The sequence below is a fragment of the Xenopus tropicalis genome, chromosome 7 (assembly GCF_000004195.4).
Source record: "Xenopus tropicalis strain Nigerian chromosome 7, UCB_Xtro_10.0, whole genome shotgun sequence".
In the NCBI taxonomy this organism is placed as follows: domain Eukaryota; kingdom Metazoa; phylum Chordata; class Amphibia; order Anura; family Pipidae; genus Xenopus; species Xenopus tropicalis.
The window spans coordinates 122,482,343-122,504,972 of NC_030683.2; the positions used below are offsets into that span (position 1 = coordinate 122,482,343).

Here is a 22,630-nt window from a genome sequence, read left to right on the forward strand (position 1 = left end):
CTGCCTTTATCTTGCCCTACAGTCTCCATTCATTGCTATCGTTATTTTTATTTGGGTCCCTCCTATTCATCTTCCAGTCTCTCATTCCAACCACTGCCTGGTTGCTATGGTAAACTGTACACAGCAACTAGCTGCTGGTGAACAGTAAAGTTAGAAAATAAACATGTGGGTCCCTGTGTCTGTCACTGAATCTCCCAGGATGCATTTCCAAGTGAATAGCAGAGAATAGCGGGACCTGCGGGCCCAGGAGAGTTCACTACATCACCTGAAAGAGTTTCCAATAAAAAGTTGTTTTAACATTGTGTAACCACATCCTTATTGTCCTATCTGACTATAGTTCCCCTTGTGGGTTACATAACAAGTTCCTGCTGTAACTGCCACTGAGCCTGGGTGTGGGGCAATTCTGCAGGATATAAGCTCGGACCCCTGACCCAGCCGTCTCTCCTGCAATTGCCTCCTCCCAGAGTCACTATGAACCCCAGCCGGCCAAGGTAACTCAACTCTTCTCTTCTCCACTTTTGTGGCTTCCATAATGGGTACCACCATGCTGATGGCTAGACCTTTACTTTACCCTAAATATACAACTCCCACAATTCCCTGTTAGCCTGCAGCTATGGGGGTGGGGTTATAGGTATTGTGATGTGCTTCTGTTTGTATATATTGTGCAAAAATGTGTGTTTGAGTGTCACATGGGCAGGTTGTGGGTTTTCCTACATGCACTCATTTGTTTATTAAGTTGGAGCCCACTGTACCAGGGGGTGGGCAAGTATCTGACAGCTGGAGCCATACTATTCATGGTACTGCAGCCCAATACATTATTGTACCGGCGCCCCCAGCCCAGAGTGGGGTAAGGCTGCATGCTTACTGGGGCAAGTGTTCTTAATATAATCAGCCCCAGAAACCAAAGAGGAGTGTGATTTGGGGCCAGATTTGTATCTTTATATTCATTGTGGTATTGCAACTTCCTGGTCAGAAGCCCCTTTTCCCTTTCTAGTTATTACTTCCTGATTGTCACTAACTGTTGGTGTAAATGCCACAATGCAGAAAACCTACCAAAAAAGCAGAACAAAGGGATATTATCCATGTCTCTATTTGCCCCTCTGTCTTCATCTTGCCCTACCTTCTCCATCTTGTCCTAATGTTTTCATCTTGCCCTACAGTCTCCATTTGCCCCTCTGACTTCATCTTGCCCTGCTATTCCAAGTCTGCCTCCCTGTCTATATCTGGCCTTACTGATTCCATCTTGTCCTACTGCCTCCATCTTGCCCTACTGCCTCTATCTTATTCTACTGTCTCCATCTTGCCTTACTGATTCCATCTTGCCCTACTGTCTCCATCTTGCCTTACTGATTCCATCTTGCCCTACTGGCTCCATCTTGCCCTACTGCCTCTATCTTATTCTACTGTCTCCATCTTGCCTTACTGATTCCATCTTGCCCTACTGTCTCCATCTTGCCCTACTGCCTCCATCTTATTCTACTGTCTCCATCTTGCCCTACTGCCTCCATCTTATTCTACTGCCTCCATCTTGCCCTACTGTCTCCATCTTGCCTTACTGATTCCATCTTGCCCTACTGTCTCCATCTTGCCTTACTGATTCCATCTTGCCCTACTGGCTCCATCTTGCCCTACTGCCTCTATATTATTCTACTGTCTCCATCTTGCCTTACTGATTCCATCTTGCCCTACTGGCTCCATCTTGCCCTACTGCCTCCATCTTATTCTACTGTCTCCATCTTGCCTTACTGATTCCATCTTGCCCTACTGGCTCCATCTTGCCCTACTGCCTCCATCTTATTCTACTGTCTCCATCTTGCCCTACTGCCTCCATCTTATTCTACTGTCTCCATCTTGCCCTACTGTCTCCATCTTGCCTTACTGATTCCATCTTGCCCTACTGGCTCCATCTTGCCCTACTGTCTCTATCTTACCCTACTGCCTCCATCTTGTTCTACTGTCTCCATCTTGTCCTACTGCCTCCATCTTGTCCTACTGTCTCCATCTTGCCCTACCTTCTCCATCTTGTCCTAATGTTTTCATCTTGCCCTACAGTCTGCATTTGCCCCTCTGTCTTCATCTTGCCCTGCTATTCAAGTCTGCCTCCCTGTCTATATCCTGCCCTACTGTCTCCATCTTGCCTTACTGATTCCAACTTGCCCTACTGGCTCCATCTTGCCCTACTGTCTCTATCTTAACCTACTGCCTCCATCTTGTTCTACTGTCTCCATCTTGTCCTACTGCCTCCATCTTGCCCTACTGTCTCCATCTTGCCCTACTGTCTCCATCTTGCCCTACTGTCTCCATCTTGCCCTACTGTCTCCATCTTGCCTTACTGATTCCATCTTGCCCTACTGTCTCCATCTTGCCCTACTGTCTCCATCTTGCCCTTCCTTCTCCATCTTGTCCTAATGTTTTCATCTTGTCCTACTGTCTCCATCTTGCCTTACTGATTCCATCTTGCCCTACTGTCTCCATCTTGCCTTACTGATTTCATCTTGCCCTACTGTCTCCATCTTGCCCTACTGTCTCCATCTTGCCCTTCCTTCTCCATCTTGTCCTAATGTTTTCATCTTGTCCTACTGTCTCCATCTTGCCTTACTGATTCCATCTTGCCCTACTGTCTCCATCTTGCCCTACTGTCTCCATCTTGCTCTTCCTTCTCCATCTTGTCCTAATGTTTTCATCTTGTCCTACTGTCTCCATTTTGTCCTACTGTCTCCATTTTGTCCTACTGCCTCCATCTTGCCCCTCTATATCTATCCTGCCCCACTGTCTCTGTCATGTCCTACTGTCTCCACCTTGCCCTACTGTCACCATCTTGTCCTACTACATCTATACCTTCCTACCTACAGGTGCTAAGAACAAGAGCCCCACTTTTTGACTTTTGGGGATGGGTAGTTGCTGTTGCAGGTCTCTGTGCTTAATAATTAAAAGGATTACATTTATGTCTGGATATAAAGGATTAAACTGATACAATGGAAATGTTTGGTTGTTTTATAGTACAAAGTTTACCCTAAATTATGTTTATTTCATACGGACAGTGACTAAACTACTTTGTTGTTTAGCTGTTCAACTGTTATCTGGTTGCTAGGTGCATTGACCCTTAGTAACTAGGCATTTGTAAATTAAAATGACCTTATTATCAATTTGCTACTTTGATTTTAGATTTTTGGCCTCAATATTAACTAATTTCTTAATCTCTATCTTTCCTTCCTTATGTTTCCCTCCTTGGCCCATTGCCCCTGGTGGTGCCGGCAGCGAGGAATTATCCTACAAGCTGAGGTTGGCAGTTGCGCTGCTGATAAGTGGCAGCAATCTCTTCCTGCTCATCGCCCTGGTGTCGGATTATTGGATCAACGCCCGCAATGGGCTGCTCTATTTGGGCTTATGGAAAGGCTGCAACGCGGATGTGTGCGTCTCACAGACCGGACTGGGTAAGTAGAATATGAGCGAAAGACCCAAACACACCACATGCAATGAATTTAATTCCATGACTGCCAGTATATAGTGCTTCTACCCCCCATATGTAATAGCCCACTCTAAGTTTGCCCAGGAGCAGTAACCAATAGCAACCAGTGAGATGTTTCCTTTTAAACTGTTGACCAGTAAGTGCTACCTACTGATTGGTTGCTATGGGTTACTACGCCTGGGCAAACTTAGTGCCTTTTATTACATAACCCCATATGTGCCAACTCTCTCTCTTTCAGTTTATGCCAAAGTCGCCCTCATTACCTGCTTTATCCTGGCCCTGGTGTTTAATGCGGTCACCGTGTTGCACTTCAAATACGACTTCTCCACCATTCCCAACTTCAAGAGACGTATAGGATGGGGAATGATGGCAATAGGTAAGTACCGAGCGGGGACCATTGCCTTTATTCCAACTGGGAGCGGGCAGGAGGGACCGGGCCCCTTTAAGAATTACAATATTGTAGACCCTCCAGCTGTTGTTGGAAAGGATCTTGGAAATGTAATTGAACAGCAATGAAAGTTGTATCCCCCAATTATTCATTGTCTTAGGGGACCCCAAGCCCATGATTGGGGGCAGGGAGCCCTAAATATGTGAATAGCCCCTTAATTTAGATGAGGGGGTATCAACTTAACCATAATACATAATACAAAAAAATAATATACCCCTTGGTATTTCTAATCTCCTTTATTTAGGACCCTAGCTAGGGTTGCCACCTTTTTTTTTGTAATACTGGCCTTTGGGTTGGGTGCTGGCAGTGATGTCATTTGGGGGTGGGGTTATGATGTAAGGGGTGGGGAATTGGGCGGGCTGGGTGGAGGAAAGGACGAATGGAGCAGGGGAAATGAGCGGGGCAGAGGTGAGCCGGTGACTATAAAGGCTGATTGGCGGTGGAGAAGGTGAGGAAAGGGAAGGATTTATAGAATATTACAGATTTACCTTGATGGTAAATTTGTAATACCAGTGCTAGCTCTAGCTGGTGATTTACTGGCCAAGCCGGTTACCTACTAGCCATGTGGCAACTTTAATCCCAGCACTGCAAAGCTCTGAGCCACTTGCTCCCCATAAAGCACATGATTCTTATAGGGGGCAAAGTAGAGCAAAAAAAAAAAAGGATAAGCCACACCCACATTTTGTTACTATTTATTTACCTTACATAGAGCTGACATACTATAAATCACATTATAGATGGGGAATATGTCCCACCAGTCTGTAACACATACACCGGGGTCAGTTTGAACATGGCCATAGAAGGAAAGGAGAGTACCTGGATCATCGGAACCAGGGGGGGCCGTGGACGACATGGGTTTGGCACGTTTTAGATTAACAACCATTTTTGCTGTGATTACAGGATTGTTCGAGTTTTATGGAATGGCCCACGGAACAGCTTTTCTTGTGGTCTCGCCAATTTTTGAGAGTGTTTCTTGGGCACTCATCCTGGGTTGGATAGCAGTCGTTCTTGCATTTGCAGCAGGTAAGATTTTTACTACTCGGCATAACAACTTGCAGCATCCATCTTTTCTTATTACTAATAAGCCATATACATTTGATACATGGGTGGTGTGAAAGGCTGGAGGTGGCAGTTATAAGTTGGGCCTATAATGGCTGCAGTTGATCCATACATCTCTAGCTACAGCCTTGCCTAGATAGCAGCCTGTGAATAAAATATTTGCAAGTTGGCAAAGCCACCAATACTCGCATCCAACTCCAACCTTCCAACAAGTATCCTCCAGAAATGGTAAAATGGTAGGTCCTTGAGGCCCTGAGTTTTGGAAGCGCTCTACAACATATTTGTTTGGAGGAATGTTATAATAGGCAATGCTCCTGTTTGGCCAAGATGACGGCAGCAGAATAACAAAAAGACAGTAGGGCCATATGGTGATGGTAGAATAAGGTGGACACAGTAGGGCAAGATGGAGACAGTAGGGCGATATGGTGATGGTAGAATAAGATGGACACAGTAGGGCAAGATAGTGACATTAGGGCAAGATAGTGACATTAGGGCAAGATGGAGACAGTAGGATAAGATGGTGACAGTAGGGTGATATGGTGATGGTAGCTTAAGATGGACACAGTAGGGCAAGATGGAGACAGTAGGATAAGATGGAAGACAGTAGGGCAAGATGGAGACAGTAGGATAATATGGAGACAGTAGGGCAAGATGGAGACAGTAGGATAAGTTGGTGACAGTAGGGCAAGATGGAGACAGTATGATAAGATGGTGACATTAGGGCAAGATGGAGATAGTAGGATAAGATGGTGACAGTAGGGTGATATGGTGATGATAGATTAAGATGGAGACAGTAGGGCAAGATGGAGACAGTAGGATAAGATGGAACACAGTAGGGCAATATGGTGGTCCTCAACCTATAGCTCAGGAGCAACATCTTGATCACCAACCCCTTTAGATGTTGCTCCCAGTGCTTATTTGTGAATTCCTGGCTTGGAGGCAAGTTTTAGTTGCATAAGAACCAAGTGTACTGCCAACCAGAGCCTCCTATAGGCTGCCAGCCCACATAGGTACTACCGAATAGCCAATCACAGCACTTATTTGGTGCCCCACAGGTACACAGTTCATGTTTATGTTGCTCCCCAACTTTTTTTTACATTTGAATGTTGGGGACCCCGAAATTAGGAAGTCCCCATTTGGGAAAAACTACAGTAGTAGGCTCAACTGTAATTTGTTGTATGCCGCATTACTCCCAAGTGAGTTTGTTAAACCTACCTCTGTACTGTCTTGTTTGGGATGATCTGTAACATATTTTTCCTTTCTTTTTTTCTCTGTTTTAGGAGGGGTGAGCTACTATCATGCCAGGAGAGAGCCAGAGATTCCAGAACCAACCACTGCCCCCACCTCAGCAACCAATCCAGTGTTTATAACCACAGAAAAAGACCCACCCCCCAGCTCTATTATTGTATCTTAATCTTACTCTCATCAGGTGCCGCCATTTTATCCACCCACCATGTTCTACACACAAAATACAGTGGACCAAATAAATAGGATTGGGGTGGACATGCTCAAAAACAATCACGTGGCCACTTGCTACACCAAAAATGCAGATGTTTTTTACCTGTATATATGCTTACCCCCCACCATAGGTAAATATTACAACCTTGCTGATCATTTCTCTTGCATTAACTCTATGCATACTGTGCTGTAAATAAGAATAATTGAGGGTGGGTTCTGGGAGTATTCAATAAATTCGTAAAAACAAAGTTGACCTTGAGGAGTGGATCTTCATTGCTTCTTTTCATACAGGACCATGATGGACCCCTCGTTTTTATGTGATGCCAAAATCATGTGATGGTGGCGAATGGTTGAAAGCGATCATTTATGCATGTGATTTGGGTACAGAATGTCTGTGTTTATTCTTTTACCAAAATAAAAGCAAAAAAAAATACCCGACCAGAAGGAAAACCACTCGGGACTTCTATTTCACCACTGAAACCTTGATGAAAGCATCAGATTTCTCCTTTATTATAAACACATTTGTGGGCAAATCAGACTGCAAAGAACTTGTAAGTACATGAAGTGATTGTCCAGTTGTTTGTGAGTACCTTGACATGATTAAACCTGTTGCAGGCATTGATAGGGGGGTCATTTATGACCAGGGGGTGTGGCCACTATAGTCTGTCTGAACCCAGAAGGAGAGTTTATTGAATAACAGCAGTTTGGTGTCATGGCTGACTGCCCAGAAAACTGAGAACCATGCTGTGTAGGGGGTCAACCCAACCCATAGGCCAAAAGATGGCAAAATTAGATCTACTCATTCAACCAGCAAACCAAATAAGGGAACTTAGGTGACTTTGAAGTTGGCCATTGAGCGTCCATACATACCAATGGGGTTGAATTTTCTTTAGGGACATACCAAGTGTAATTTGATGGGATCACAGACTAGTCATAGATACCCTCTGTGTCATAGATCAATGGTCAAATAAGCCTAGTTTGCCAGACTTTATTGCTCCATGTATGACTATCTTTAATCTTTAAGAACTGCTCATCTACAATTTCCAACACATCATTCAAAGAGTTCTGTTGTATAGTCCAAAATATGCCCAGCAAATGCAGAAGAGTGGGGTCGTTGAGTTTACATTGTGATAATTCTCTATAGTCTAAGATGCTTCTTTTTTAAGCTTTACAGTCTTCAGACACATTGCTGAGGGGACAATGTCGTGTCAACTGCATTTAAGATCTTCTGCTCAGTGCAGAACTCTAATATTTGAGTGGAAGTCCTTAGTGCATAGTCTTAATGGATCTTCAGTTGTTGAAATGTCCTTCAAAATATCTAGCAAGAGACAACTCTAGTCTTTTCTTTGGTGGCCTCTAGGGTTGAGCAATCCCTATTCGTTGTATCCACCAAGGTATTTTTTGAACATGCTAAACACCAAAGCAGGAGAAGACTATTATGGCCAAAAGATTTTGAATTCACTTATTACTGCACTAAGCCCTATGAATTATTATTACCATCAAGCTCTTTCTAAATATAATCCATGATCAACTATCATCTGTAGTCCTGGCATCTCTAGATCTTGGACACCATAGGAGATGAAGAACTAGACAGGGGACCTCCTCAAAATTGTATCTGAAATCAGTTTGCCATAAAAAAGAAGCATGTTAGGACGTAACAGAAGACCCTAGTAGATAGAGCATAGGTGTGTGGTGCAACCTGAGAAATATGAGGTTTGTGGATACAGAGAGTAAGGTTTGGAGGTCTTTTCATTTTGGTGGTTCATTTATAAATCAGAAATTTCTTTTTAATATCCTTAATGTAGCTCCTTCAGCATTAACGGGGTCCTGACCCTCGCCGGTTCTCGTGCATTCTGTAAGCGCACATGTAGAATATACCTGCAAGTAAAAAGGTATGGTGTAAGTAGACTATAAATGTGGAAGGTACAGATTACTACAAGGTAACACAATCAATGGGATGTAGAAGCAACAGACACAATAAATACCTGCAAAGAAGGTCATGAGCAAAGCCACCCAACCAAGGATGTAGGACCATGAGAATCGCCAGTCGCCAAAACGCTTTCCCAGGAAATTAACGGTTACTCCAGTGTAGACAGCCATGGCGAGCAGTACAAACAGTGCTAGGGAGAAGAGGCAAAGGGAGTAGTAATGAGAGAAGAAAAGGGCATAAGGAGAACCTTACCTAAGACTACTAACCCAACATCTTATGAGAAATCCAGGTGTTACCATGTCCTTAGCAGTCTAATTTCCCCTGTTTATGTTCAGGCTACTTACTGGAAATAAAGAACATGATCCCTGCAGCGAAGGATCTGTTAAACCTTTGGAAGGTAGAGAAGTGAGCGAAGGACAGAATTCCAGCGATGATCCCACCAAAGCAACTCAAAGTGGAGAGGATCATGAAGGCACGGGTGGCGTTCCAGTAGGCTGCATTATAAATAATGCAATATAATTATAGTAAATACTATGGTTTCAAGGTACTGACACAGACGTCCAATTGCACCAATGCAGGTACCAGTAGTGACCATTCAGCATTAAGCTCTGCTTGGTTAGAAAAAGAATCAAACACACATTTTTACTAACTAGTCTCTGTAAGGATCAAACTGGCCTCCTATAGTACTAGAGCATCTCCTGTGGGCCTGTTCTTAGTGCACCCAAACCTATAAGAATTTCCATTTCCCCAGCTTTATTTCCACTGTGGGCCTTTATAAAGTCTATACCAGAAGTTTGGAACTACCTATATTTTATTGCTGTTGTTCCAGGGTGTCAGGTTCTCTGGTGGAGTCTAGAAGACCCCTTTGGAGGCCCTGGGGTTGGAAATTCTACAGATCCTAGATTATTCTGTAAAGCCAACTTTAAGACTGCAATTCCACGGAAGCTAACAGCTGGAGACATTATATATACTGTAGAGTATAGGCCCTATGGAGTAACGAACGACTTGGATTGTCCTACACATTTTTACTAATTAGTCTCCACAAGGATCAAACTGGCCTCCTATAGTACTAGAGCATCTCCTGTGGGCCTGTTCTTAGTGCACCCAAACCTATAAGAATTTCCATTTCCCCAGCTTTATTTCCACTGTGGGCCTTTATAAAGTCTATACCAGAAGTTTGGAACTACCTATATTTTATTGCTGTTGTTCCAGGGTGTCAGGTTCTCTGGTGGAGCCTAGAAGACCCCTTTGAAGGCCCAGGGGTTGGAAATTCTACAGATCCTAGACTATTCTGTAAAGTCAAATTAAAGACTGCAATTCCACGGTGAACAGCTGGAGACATTATATATACTGTAGAGAAGAGGTGCTATGGAGTAATGAAGGGCTTGGATTGTCCTACACATTTTTACTAACTAGTCTCCATAAGGGTTGGACTGGCCTCCAATAGTACTAGAGCATCTCCTGTGGGACTGTTCCTAGTGCACCCAAGCCTAGGAGAATTTCCATTAGTCCATGATTATTTCCACTGTGGGCCTTTATATAAAATCCATACCAGACATTTTGCTCTACCTATCTCTAATTGCTGTTGTCCCAGAGTGGTGGGTTCTAGAAGAACGGAATAACACAAAACCTGGAGAGATAATATAGCTGAAGGTTATGGCTTTCAAAAGAATGAAAACCGGGGCAGCACAATGCTAGTGTCAGCAAACAGCCAATACCTCCCTAGATGGTCCAACACTATCGAACTCTTAAAAGGACAATTATGTTGGGGTCAATAGGATAGGTCTTCAGCTACACTCACACAGATAAGAGTTTCATTGTCCAGGCTTTAAGCTGATCTGAACGCCCCTCCACCCCACGCCAACAATCATCACAACAGAGTCCTAACTAAACCTGTTGGCAGAGGGCTGTATCAGCAGCTCCAGAGGATTCTTGCCCACTCGGATTTACAAGCCAGCCTAATGAATACGTTGCCAAACCCCCATGCAGATATTGGTTGGAGAATTCTGACTTTTATCTTCATGTACAGCCTAGTAAGCTGAAGTGCCCAACAATATCACCTTATATAGGCTCATCTTTAGGGTATGACACACCTGCCTTTTGTCTTGAAATGTCCAAACAGTAATAGGGACATTTCTAGGGTAAACAAAATTCTGCTAAAAATACAAATGATCCATGACATTGCACAACAATTATTATAGATGAGATGATGATGGCCGTTCTTCATTGACTGAAGAGTTCTCCACTAGTTCTCAATTATTTATTGAATACCTTCCCATTCTGATCGGAGCCCTCACTTTCCTGCCCAGGTCCCCACGTTAATAACTGTAGCCATGCCTGAATACTTCCATTAAGGCCCAGGCACTCAGGGGATACTGGGTAATAGTAGTACAAGCCCAGGCTGTAGAGCAGGGGTTCTCAACCTGTGGGTCGGGACCCTTCCACAGGGGTCGCCTAAGACCATTGGAAAACACATATTTCCGATGGTCTAAGGGATAATTTCATGGTTGGGGGTCACCACACCATGGGGAACTGTATTAAAGAAGGTTGAGAACCACTGCTGTAGAGCTTGATGTATCCCTAATGGTGGGATTGCTGAGCTTCTAGCTCTTACACACTAGATATGAAGGCTGAGAAGAGACACTCACCGATGCTCTCTGTCTGCATGTAACACTTGCCGGTCACACAGTACCTCCACAGCCCCTGATGGGCGAAGGCCCCAGACAGCCGATACTGCATCCAGAAATCAGTGGCTGTAGAGACAACCAACAAGATGTTGCCCACACAGGCACAGAAGAGTCCTCCTCCCATAAAGCTGTACATCATGGCGACCGTGTGGTTCTACCTGCGGGAAATGGAGAACAGTGGCCTTAAACATATGTTATGTCTATCGTACACTGCATATATGTACAAAGCACGCATGTCCCATGTATACTGCATGCAACCCTATAGGTAATAGACAGTCTTGGCCATTTGGTTGAGGAAATATCTCTGCATTTGGGGTCTCAAACATATAAGCACAACTTTATTAAAGGCAAACTGTCATAAAAATGAAATATTGTGATGGCGCCCCCTAGCCATTGCCATGCAAATATTTACCAGCACCCACTCTGGCTCCACAGGTATCTCCCATGGAAGTTAAAAGTTGTAGGCAATAGAAAAAAATACAAGTACAGGTATAGGACCTGTTATCCAGAATGCTCGGGACCAAGGGTATTCCGTAATATGGAGCTCCACATCTTAAGTCTACTAAAAAATCAATAAAACATTAATTAAACCCAATAGGATTGTTTTGTATCCAGTAAGGGGTAATTATATCTTAGTTGGGATCAAGTACAGGTACTGTTTTATTATTACAGAGAAAAGGGAATCATTTAACCATTAAATAAACCCAATAGGGCTGTTCTGCCCCCAATAAGGGGTAATTATATCTTAGTTGGGATCAAGTACAGGTACTGTTTTATTATTACAGAGAAAAGGGAATCATTTAACCATTAAATAAACCCAATAGGGCTGTTCTGCCCCCAATAAGGGGTAATTATATCTTAGTTGGGATCAAGTACAGGTACTGTTTTATTATTACAGAGAAAAGGGAATCATTTAACCATTAAATAAACCCAATAGGACTGTTCTGCCCCCAATAAGGGGTAATTATATCTTAGTTGGGATCAAGTACAGGTACTGTTTTATTATTACAGAGAAAAGGGAATCATTTAACCATTAAATAAACCCAATAGGGCTGTTCTGCCCCCAATAAGGGGTAATTATATCTTAGTTGGGATCAAGTACAGGTACTGTTTTATTATTACAGAGAAAAAGGAAATCAATTTTAAAAATCTTAATTATTTGATTAAAATTGAGTCTATGGGAGACAGGCTTTCCGTAATTCGGATCTTTCTGGATAACTGGTTTCCGGATAACCGATCCCATACCTATGGTTTATAACCCCTTACTTTAAAGGGGAACACCACCCACACAATGAAAAAAAAAACATTTGTTACTTGTCATTGAAATCAAGTTTTTGTTTATGCCTTTGTGTTCCCTGGTGTAGCATAAGTCAGTCCCAATGGGTCTGTTAATCAGAAGTCAGAACCAGCAGTGCAGACAGATACTGCTGCCAATAACAATTATGTTAATGAATAGCATTAAAGACACAGAATATTACATTACGAAAAAAAGAAAAAAAAAAGCTTTTTAAGTCGTATGTCCTGTGCGACTTGAGTTGCCATGTCCCGGGCCATAGCAACAGCTGCTTACCTGCGTGTGTGTCTTTGCAAGAGCTGCCAGAGATGTTTCTCCTGCGCCGAGCAGAGTTGAAGAGACCCAGACTAGGCTGGCTTCCAAAAAAAAACCCCATGATGCCCAAACACTTTGCTTGTTTTCTGTTGACGCAGGTAAAAATGGTTTCCTCCCCCCCGGCTACCTGATAATAGAATCCAGCAGATCCCACCCCTCTCTCCCTGAGCTGGTATGGTCCATGATAAAGACTTGTGCTTAGCTGGCACTCTGGGGCCCTGAATGGATGTGATGAGAGGGACAGATTTCTTTTTCTGCTCCGGGGAAGCGAGGCCTCTCGGAACAATGCGGCCAGGGTTAACCCCTTTCTTGCTGACACGCACATTTGTTTGGTACATGATTCATCCCTAGGGGGCTGGGGGGGGCAGGTTTGGGACTTTGTATATTGATGTTATTCCTTTATCTGCCTTTATTTTCTAACCCAGGCACAATATAATAGGTTATGGGATTTCATAATATCATATCATACAACAGGCTGCTGTACAAGGGGATATGTAAACCAGCTCCGACTTTAAATCAGCCGCAGGTATTTCCAGGCAGCAGAGCTGTAAACTTTAATACTCCTTTCATATAAAGGGTAACTGATCCTGTCTTATGGGGCGCTGGCCCTTGAGCTTGACCAGGTATCTAGCGTCCATAGAGCAAGGTGGGGCTTTGATTCTTTGCTAGAAAGGATATGTAAAAAATCATGATTACAGGTATGGGATCCCTTAAAAATGGTTTCTCTGTAATAATAAAACAGTACCTTTACTTGATCCCAACTAAGATATAATTGCCCCTTATTGGGGGCAGAACAGCCCTATTGGGTTTATTTCATGGTTAAATGATTCCCTTTTCTCTGTAATAATAAAACAGTACCTGTACTTGATCCCAACTAAGATATAATTACCCCTTATTGGGGCAGAACAGCCCTATTGGGTTTATTTCATGGTTAAATGATTCCCTTTTCTCTGTAATAATAAAACAGTACCTGTACTTGATCCCAACTAAGATATAATTACCCCTTATTGGGGGCAGAACAGCCCTATTGGGTTTATTTAATGGTTAAATGATTCCCTTTTCTCTGTAATAATAAAACAGTACCTGTACTTGATCCCAACTAAGATATAATTACCCCTTATTGGGGCAGAACAGCCCTATTGGGTTTATTTCATGGTTAAATGATTCCCTTTTCTCTGTAATAATAGTAATACAACTCGGTGTAATATCAGTCACCCTACTAGAGACCCCGGGTTGTTTGGGATATATTATATAACAGTACCAGCCATCAGCAATCAGATTACCTACTAACCTGCTGTATTCACTATAGAAATGATCCTTAATTCAAATACCTGACATTACACAGTACTATTGTACCCAGACTATAATCCTGTGTCAGGATAAACCCTTGCAAGGGGCAGGCTGTGTCCTGTCTATAGATTGCTGGGGGTTTTCAGAGAATTCCATGTGGAATTTAAACAACCTGGCAGAACAAGGGATTATCTGCTCTCAGTTTTTAACAGACTCAGGAAAAGCCTTTCCCTGTAGGTTTTGTGCCCCTTCTGTCCCAGCTTTATGGATTATCCCCCACTCTGTGCAACTAATTCTCTCTTGTTGGAAATGGGAGCGTTATACAGGGAACTCTGAGTATCACTCGTGTATTATAAGGGATAATGTACCCCCTACTGTAAATGATAAGGATATTAGCAGTCACTGAGGGGTTCTGTGCCCATATAAAGGCACAAGGCTGCAGGCTGAGTTATACAGGGAACTCTGAGTATCACTCATGTATTATAAGGGATAATGTACCCCCTACTGTAAATGATAAGGATATTAGCAGTCACTGAGGGGTTCTGTGCCCATATAAAGGCACAAGGCTGCAGGCTGAGTTATACAGGGAACTCTGAGTATCACTCGTGTATTATAAGGGATAATGTACCCCCTACTGTAAATGATAAGGATATTAGCAGTCACTGAGGGGTTCTGTGCCCATATAAAGGCACAAGGCTGCAGGCTGAGTTATACAGGGAACTCTGAGTATCACTCATGTATTATAAGGGATAATGTACCCCCTACTGTAAATGATAAGGATATTAGCAGTCACTGAGGGGTTCTGTGCCCATATAAAGGCACAAGGCTGCAGGCTGAGTTATACAGGGAACTCTGAGTATCACTCATGTATTATAAGGGATAATGTACCCCCTACTGTAAATGATAAGGATATTAGCAGTCACTGAGGGGTTCTGTGCCCATATAAAGGCACAAGGCTGCAGGCTGAGTTATACAGGGAACTCTGAGTATCACTCATGTATTATAAGGGATAATGTACCCCCTACTGTAAATGATAAGGATATTAGCAGTCACTGAGGGGTTCTGTGCCCATATAAAGGCACAAGGCTGCAGGCTGAGTTATACAGGGAACTCTGAGTATCACTCATGTATTATAAGGGATAATGTACCCCCTACTGTAAATGATAAGGATATTAGAGGGCACAAGTTAAAGAGTATTCCCTTCTGTCCCACTTATAGTAGAGGGTATATTATTTCAATGTTTCAAAGAATGAATAAGTCATGTCAGTAACATCACCAAACACTAACCCTAAGCAGCAGTATCATTAAGCACTATATTTATATATATATATATATATATATATACATATATATATAAAGCTGAGTTTTATAGATTATTAGTGGCATTTATAGGTTATATGATTTACTGACGACACAAAGTAGCGAAAAAAATGAACATTTTTATTGAAGCTGCCAAATACGCAGAGTAAAATCCTCATATAAAATATAACTATTCTTTAGATTTCTTACATTTTAACATATGAAACCCTATCTCTGCGCCTGAGATGCTCTCGGCCAATCACTCACGTACGGTCAGACGGCGCCACAACTGCCCTGGGCACGTACCTTATAGAGAATACAGTTATAGGGGACTGAATATTCCAGGCAAATAAAAACAAAAAATACCCATATGTGCCTATGGGCTAAAAAGTGGATTTTAAAGGGAAACTAAAACATATTTCTGAAGGTTGTATTACACAAAGTTGGGGTAACCCCTTGGCTTTTACACTTGCACACTGGGTGCTGTAAACAATCTGCAATCACTGGGTGCCTATTACTGGTATGTAGCTCCACCCTCTTTGATAAAGGCGTGGCATGGCCTATGGAAGGCGGAGCCAGCAACAGAAGCAGTTAGGTTATAATAGGTTATACAGTTGTCTAAACTAACATCTCCAGTATGTGGCTGGCAGAGGATTATGGGAGTTCTGGTGACTATGGCTAACCTATATCTATCTTTATAGCCAGCCTTCAAAAAGCTATACTTGCCCAACAGAGCAAAGGCAAGCAGGGCAAACCCCCGTGTGTTTATTGCTTGGGTGCTTGGGGTGCCAACCCTCCATATGGGCACTGGGTGGCTGGAGGTTTACTCCTATTGTGCCTTTTGGTGTTTCCCATTTGAAACATACAATATAAAATTCTTAAGGATTAAGTCTGTGACTGGTCAGCAACAGCTGAGAGCCAGTGGTTACAAGCACTACCTAACTGGCAACCCCATTAAATGCCCCAAGCTGAAGACCCCTAACTCTCTACTCTCTACCTATGGTTTCTGCATATTTAACTTCAATCAACAACTAGTAAAAATAAGGTTTAATATATCCCATAATGCTCCAGTTAACCATCTGTGGAGTCTACAAACTCCAACACAATGTCGTCATTCTCCTTCGGCACATAAACCACCAATGCGTAACTGTCAGTTCCTGACGCCTCTGTGTTTGGTTCCTGGGTCTCAAGGGCGCCGGATTTCTCTTCTTTGGGATGAGTGCCGGTAGGAGATGGAGAATTAGATGGTACATGATCTTGGCCAGTAGTAATTTCAACCTCCATCTGTTCGGATTTGGCATCAGTATCTCCCTCGTCCTTGTTGGAACCTTGCATGAAACTGATATTTGCTCCACCAGCCTCTTCCTCTGTATCTTTGGACGAACTGGGTTCTTCTTCATTGGCCAGACTGGCAGATGTTGATGTTACATTTTCAGATGATCGATTTTCTTCAGTTGACTCTTTTTTTATTTCCCAGTCGTCTGTCACCAAATGGTCTGGAACCGTGTCGGCATTTGCAGCATTCTGTTTGGAGGACTCAGTAGACTCGACAAGAGACTTTTCTTCAGGACTAGTTGTCTCCCAATCTTCATCTTCATTGGCTTGTTTTGCTTCTCCAAATGAACTGGACTGGTTTTCTTTGGTGGTTGCGTCAGACCATGGAGAGGTGTCAGACACGTTGGTTCTCTGTTGCCAAGAAGCCCGGGTTTCTCCCCCTGTGTCTATACTGTTGGACCAGCGGCCCCGTTTCAAATTATACCCTCTGCCTTGGAATCGTTCTGGACTGTCTTGGTCTCTTCTCTGAGAAAAATAGCCCCTTCTGTCTCCAAACCTTGATGCTCTGTCCTGGTTCATTGAATTATTCTGCCAGCGGGGCGTTCCAAAGTCATCTCTACCCCTTCCACCACCCCTGCCGAAATCTCGCTGCTGCCTTCCAGGCCAGCCATCTCCCTCCTGTTTATCTCCAAACCTTCCAAAGCTTTTTCGTGCTGGGGCCATTTGCTTATCCCCGTCTGGTGCGTCATTTGCAGCATCTGAAGATCTATCAGTAGACCTCCTGTTCCAGCCGTTGCCCTCAGGCCTGTTTGTATTGGGGTAGTTCTGTGCCGAGTAATTTGCAAGGTTGAAAAACCTGTCACTAGACATGCCAGCGGCGTTATTAACCTCAGGCTGCTGCGGGCCACTGTTGCTTTGTCCTGATGAAGTTCCATAAGGATTCCACGGGATTCCGCTCTGAGCAGGGCAGTTGGTGAATGAGCTATGATTGAGGTTAGCTTTTCCACTACTGGGGACCTGCATGAAACATGAAGGCTGATATGATTGGTTGCCCTCGTGGTTAAGGTAAGGAAAGTATCCCGGCTGGCAACTGGCAGACACATTGGAGCAAGAAGGAAAGCATTGACTCTGGTTCATCCAGGGGCTGTATGGTGCACATCCCGTCTGATAAGGACAAGCAGATGGGACCCAGGACCCTCCATAGTAAGGACTCTGGGGAAGCATTCTGTGGGAACCAATGATTGCATTGTTGAGCAGATATGACAAGGCATCCAGGCGGATGGGAACAGTCATGGCAGAAATGGATGAACCACTGCGCCCAAACACAGATGGCTGAAGGTCCGTGGTCCCAGAGGAATGGGAGGACTGCACAAGAGAGTGAGAAGGCTTCTGGTGAGAGGAACTAGAAGAGGAGGGCCTGGTGGGTGGATTATGTGGCTTTTTTTCTGCAGCTTTGGAGCCCTCTGCTGGTGGGTTTGCATTAGTGTCCATACTGCCACTATTCTTACTGACTGCATCATGAGAAGTAGATGCTTGGTCTCCTTCCTTGGTCTCCTCCCTGCAATGCAAGGAAAAATACTAAACTGTTACTGTTTATGTTGCAGTCAGACAGGACCAAGGCGCCAGAGATATCTACTGATCAGGGCAGAGATTTCTATATCTCCATACACCAACCCTCTGGTCCCTACTCAGGTATCAGGTAGGGGCATACTCCTGTTATATATATATATAGCCAGCAGGAGAGGTAGTGACCAACTGCATGGCATTATTATGAAGCCAATGACAGTACCCTTAAAGATTGTGGTGACTTTTTTCAATATGTTGGTGGCATAGTGGGTCAGAACTTTAGCCCAGAAATACCCTCCTTTGCAAACAGCCAGTCACACAATACAGTGGCATTTTAAAGACCACCAGAACAGGCGCTACTGACTGTGAGGAGGTAAAAAATATAATCTGCTAAATGTCCAACCTACAGTCCTACGGGAGAGATATAGGCCTGGCAGGAGTGATACAGAGGGGACACAGACCCTGCCAGAGTGACACATACAGGAGACACAGGACATGGAGGGACAGACGGCTAGCATGAGTTATATACAGGGGTGCGTGTAATACAGGAGAGATACAGGAAAACAGGAGGGATATACAGGGGGCAGGAGGGATGTACAGGGGGCAGGAGGGATATACAGGGGGCAGGAGGGATATACAGGGGGCAGGAGGGATATACAGGGGGCAGGAGGGATATACTAGGGGGCAGGAGGGATATACAGGGGGCAGGAGGGATATACAGGGGGCAGGAGGGATATACTAGGGGCAGGAGGGATACACTAGGGGGCAGGAGGGATATACTAGGGGGCAGGAGGGATATACTAGGGGGCAGGAGGGATATACTAGGGGCAGGAGGGATACACTAGGGGGCAGGAGGGATACACTAGGGGGCAGGAAGGGATACACTAGGGGGGCAGGAGGATATACTAGGGGGCAGGAGGGATACACTAGGGGGCAGGAGGGATATATTAGGGGGCAGGAGGGATATACTAGGGGGCAGGAGGGATATACTAGGGGGCAGGAGGGATATACTAGGGCAGGGGGATACACTAGGGGCAGGAGGGATATACTAGGGGGCAGGAGGGATATACTAGGGGGCAGGAGGGATATACTAGGGGGCAGGAGGGATACACTAGGGGGCAGGAGGGATACACTAGGGGCAGGAGGGATACACTAGGGGGCAGGAGGGATATACTAGGGGGCAGGAGGGATATACTAGGGGGCAGGAGGGATATACTAGGGGCAGGAGGGATACACTAGGGGGCAGGAGGGATACACTAGGGGGCAGGAGGGATACACTAGGGGGCAGGAGGGATACACTAGGGGGCAGGAGGGATATACTAGGGGGCAGGAGGGATTACACTAGGGGGCAGGAGGGATACACTAGGGGGCAGGAGGGATATACTAGGGGGGCAGGAGGGATATACTAGGGGGCAGGAGGGATATACTAGGGGCAGGAGGGATATACTAGGGGCAGGAGGGATACACTAGGGGCAGGAGGGATATACTAGGGGCAGGAGGGATACACTAGGGGGCAGGAGGGATATTCTAGGGGGCAGGAGGGATATACTAGGGGGGCAGGAGGATATACTAGGGGCAGGAGGGATATACTAGGGGCAGGAGGGATACACTAGGGGGCAGGAGGGATATACTAGGGGGCAGGAGGGATATACTAGGGGGCAGGAGGGATACACTAGGGGGCAGGAGGGATACACTAGGGGGCAGGAGGGATATACTAGGGGGCAGGAGGGATACACTAGGGGGCAGGAGGGATATACTAGGGGGCAGGAGGGATATACTAGGGGGCAGGAGGGATACACTAGGGGGCAGGGGGGATATACTAGGGGGCAGGAGGGATATACTAGGGGGCAGGAGGATATACTAGGGGGCAGGAGGGATATACTAGGGGGCAGGAGGGATATACTAGGGGGCAGGAGGGATACACTAGGGGGCAGGAGGGATATACTAGGGGCAGGAGGGATACACTAGGGGCAGGAGGATATACTAGGGGGCAGGAGGGATACACTAGGGGGCAGGAGGGATATACTAGGGGGCAGGAGGGATATACTAGGGGCAGGAGGGATATACTAGGGGGCAGGAGGGATATACTAGGGGGCAGGAGGGATATACTAGGGGGCAGGAGGGATATACAGGGGGCAGGAGGGATATACTAGGGGGCAGGAGGGATATACTAGGGGGCAGGAGGGATATACTAGGGGGCAGGAGGATATACTAGGGGGCAGGAGGATATACTAGGGGGCAGGAGGGATATACAGGGGGCCGGAGGGATATACTAGGGGGCAGGAGGGATATACTAGGGGGCAGGAGGGATATACTAGGGGGGCAGGAGGGATATACTAGGGGGCAGGAGGATATACTAGGGGGCAGGAGGATATACTAGGGGGCAGGAGGGATACACTAGGGGGCAGGAGGGATACACTAGGGGCAGGAGGGATATACTAGGGGGCAGGAGGGATATACTAGGGGGCAGGAGGGATATACTAGGGGGCAGGAGGGATATACTAGGGGGCAGGAGGGATACACTAGGGGGCAGGAGGGATATACTAGGGGGCAGGAGGGATATACTAGGGGGCAGGAGGGATATACTAGGGGGCAGGAGGGATACACTAGGGGCAGGAGGGATATACTAGGGGCAGGAGGGATACCTAGGGCAGGAGGGATATACTAGGGGGCAGGAGGGATAATACAGGGGGCAGGAGGGATATACTAGGGGGCAGGAGGGATACACTAGGGGGCAGGAGGGATATACTAGGGGGCAGAGGGATATACTAGGGGGCAGGAGGGATATACAGGGGGCAGGAGGGGATATACTAGGGGGCAGGAGGGATATACTAGGGGGCAGGAGGGAACACTAGGGGCAGGAGATATACTAGGGGGCAGAGAGGATATACTAGGGGGCAGGAGGGATACACTAGGGGCAGGAGATAACAGGGGGCAGGGGATATACAGGGGGCAGGAGGGGATATACTAGGGGGCAGGAGGATTACACTAGGGGCAGGAGGATATACTAGGGGGCAGGAGGAATACTAGGGGGCAGGAGGGATACCTAGGGGGCAGGAGGGATATACTAGGGGGCAGGAGGGATATACAGGGGGCAGGAGGGATATACTAGGGGGCAGGAGGGATATTACTAGGGGGCAGGAGGGATACACTAGGGGCAGGAGGGATATACTAGGGGGCAGGAGGGATATACTAGGGGCAGGAGGATATACTACGGGGGCAGGAGGGATATACTAGGGGGCAGGAGGGATATACTAGGGGGCAGGAGGGATATACTTAGGTGGGCAGGAAGGGATTATGACTAGGGGGCAGGATGATATACTAGGGGGCAGGAGGGATATCTAGGGGGCAGGAGGGGATATACTAGGGGGACAGGAGGGATATACTAGGGGGCAGGAGGATATACTAGGGGGGCAGGAGGGATATAACTAGGGGGCAGGAGGATATACTAGGCGGGCCGGAGGGATATACTAGGGGGCAGGAGGATAATTACTAGGGGGCAGGAGGGATATACTGGGGGCAGGAGGGATATACTAGGGGGCATGGAGGGATATACCTAGGGGGCAGGGAGGAATATACTAGGCGGGCAGGAGGGATCATACTAGGCGGGCATGAGGGATACACAGGGGGCAGGGACGGGATGACACTAGGGGGACAGGAGGGATATACTAGGGGGCAGGAGGGATATTACTAGGGGGCAGGAGGAAAGGGGCAGGAGGGATATACAGGGGCAGAGGATAATACTGGGGGCAGGGAGGGATATACTAGGGGGCAGGAGGGCATATACCAGGGGGCAGAGGGATATACTAGGGGGCAGGAGGGATATACTAGGGGGCAGCGAGGATACACTAGGGGGCAGGAGGATATACTAGGGGGCAGGAGGATATACTAGGGGGCAGGAGGGATATACTAGGGGCAGGAGGGATATGGGGCACAGGCCATGCAGGAGAAAGAAATGATGGTAGAAACAACTAACGGAACGGATTAATGAAAAGAACAAGATATCGATGGGGCAGTTTATGGGGCAGTTTATGGGGCAGTCGCTCAGGACAGACACCCTATGAGCCCCATTGCGCACCTGTTCCGCTGGTTGGAGTTACTCTCCATGGCTCCTTCCCGCTAGTCACAGCCAGTCAGATCCGACTACTCAACTCCGCACTTACAGACTCTGCCCCTGACCACGCCCAGCCCTGAGGGACAAGCCACGCCCAGCCCTGAGGGACAAGCCACGCCCAGCCGCGGAGCGTTTGCTTCAGAAGAGCCAATGAGCTTCCTCATTCCTAGGGAGTTATACTGGCCAGGAGCGTTATAACCTTCCGCTTGGATCCCTAGCTAAGGCCCTGGGTCTGCTTTATGCTCATTGGTTGTTCAAATATGTTCAATATACCTGCTGGGGCCCCTAGTCTGGCTAAGGGAAGGGTCACATTGGGGGGGGGGGGTAACTAATATGTTGTTATTGCTTTCCCTGTTTTTTTTAATAACAGTCTGTCTAGTTTCAGCCTGAGATATAAAATTCAGCCTGGTTGTTGGGGGTCGGTGA

At 46.0% G+C, this 22,630-nt stretch overlaps 3 protein-coding genes across 3 annotated transcripts; 1 reads left to right on the top strand and 2 right to left on the bottom strand.

Annotated features, from left to right (window-relative positions):
• The first annotated feature begins 423 nt into the window (after positions 1-423).
• LOC100487732 lies at positions 424-6,687 on the top strand. Its single transcript, XM_031906148.1, has 5 exons — positions 424-491; positions 3,259-3,434; positions 3,708-3,845; positions 4,818-4,940; positions 6,257-6,687. The coding sequence occupies exons 1-5, from the start codon at positions 472-474 to the stop codon at positions 6,388-6,390; spliced, it is 591 nt and encodes a 196-aa protein (XP_031762008.1). The 5' UTR covers positions 424-471; the 3' UTR covers positions 6,391-6,687.
• A 213-nt stretch (positions 6,688-6,900) lies between these two features.
• lim2 (lens intrinsic membrane protein 2) lies at positions 6,901-12,677 on the bottom strand. The gene is given in 5 exon segments (NM_001102779.1): positions 6,901-8,312; positions 8,420-8,554; positions 8,709-8,858; positions 11,013-11,209; positions 12,622-12,677. Coding segments are annotated over 4 exon segments (525 nt in total). The 5' UTR covers positions 11,191-11,209; positions 12,622-12,677; the 3' UTR covers positions 6,901-8,250.
• Positions 12,678-15,369: 2,692 nt separating this feature from the next.
• LOC101733353 lies at positions 15,370-22,275 on the bottom strand. The gene is made up of 2 exons (XM_004916400.4): positions 22,169-22,275; positions 15,370-18,082 (listed from the first exon to the last, which is right to left on the bottom strand). Exons 1-2 carry the CDS (start codon positions 22,195-22,197, stop codon positions 16,321-16,323), a joined length of 1,791 nt encoding a protein of 596 aa, XP_004916457.1. The 5' UTR covers positions 22,198-22,275; the 3' UTR covers positions 15,370-16,320.
• Between the last annotated feature and the right edge of the window lie 355 nt (positions 22,276-22,630).

Excerpts from the sequence above, each read along its gene's own strand:
- LOC100487732 (XM_031906148.1), top strand. The coding sequence starts at position 472 with ATGAACCCCAGCCGGCCAAG. Across the intron at positions 3,435-3,707 it reads CGTCTCACAGACCGGACTGG|TTTATGCCAAAGTCGCCCTC; the intron begins GTAAGTAGAATA and ends TCTCTCTTTCAG. Across the intron at positions 3,846-4,817 it reads ATGGGGAATGATGGCAATAG|GATTGTTCGAGTTTTATGGA; the intron begins GTAAGTACCGAG and ends CTGTGATTACAG.
- LOC101733353 (XM_004916400.4), bottom strand. The coding sequence starts at position 22,197 with ATGGAGAGTAACTCCAACCAGCGGAACAG. Across the intron at positions 18,083-22,168 it reads AACTCCAACCAGCGGAACAG|GGAGGAGACCAAGGAAGGAG; the intron begins GTGCGCAATGGG and ends CTTGCATTGCAG.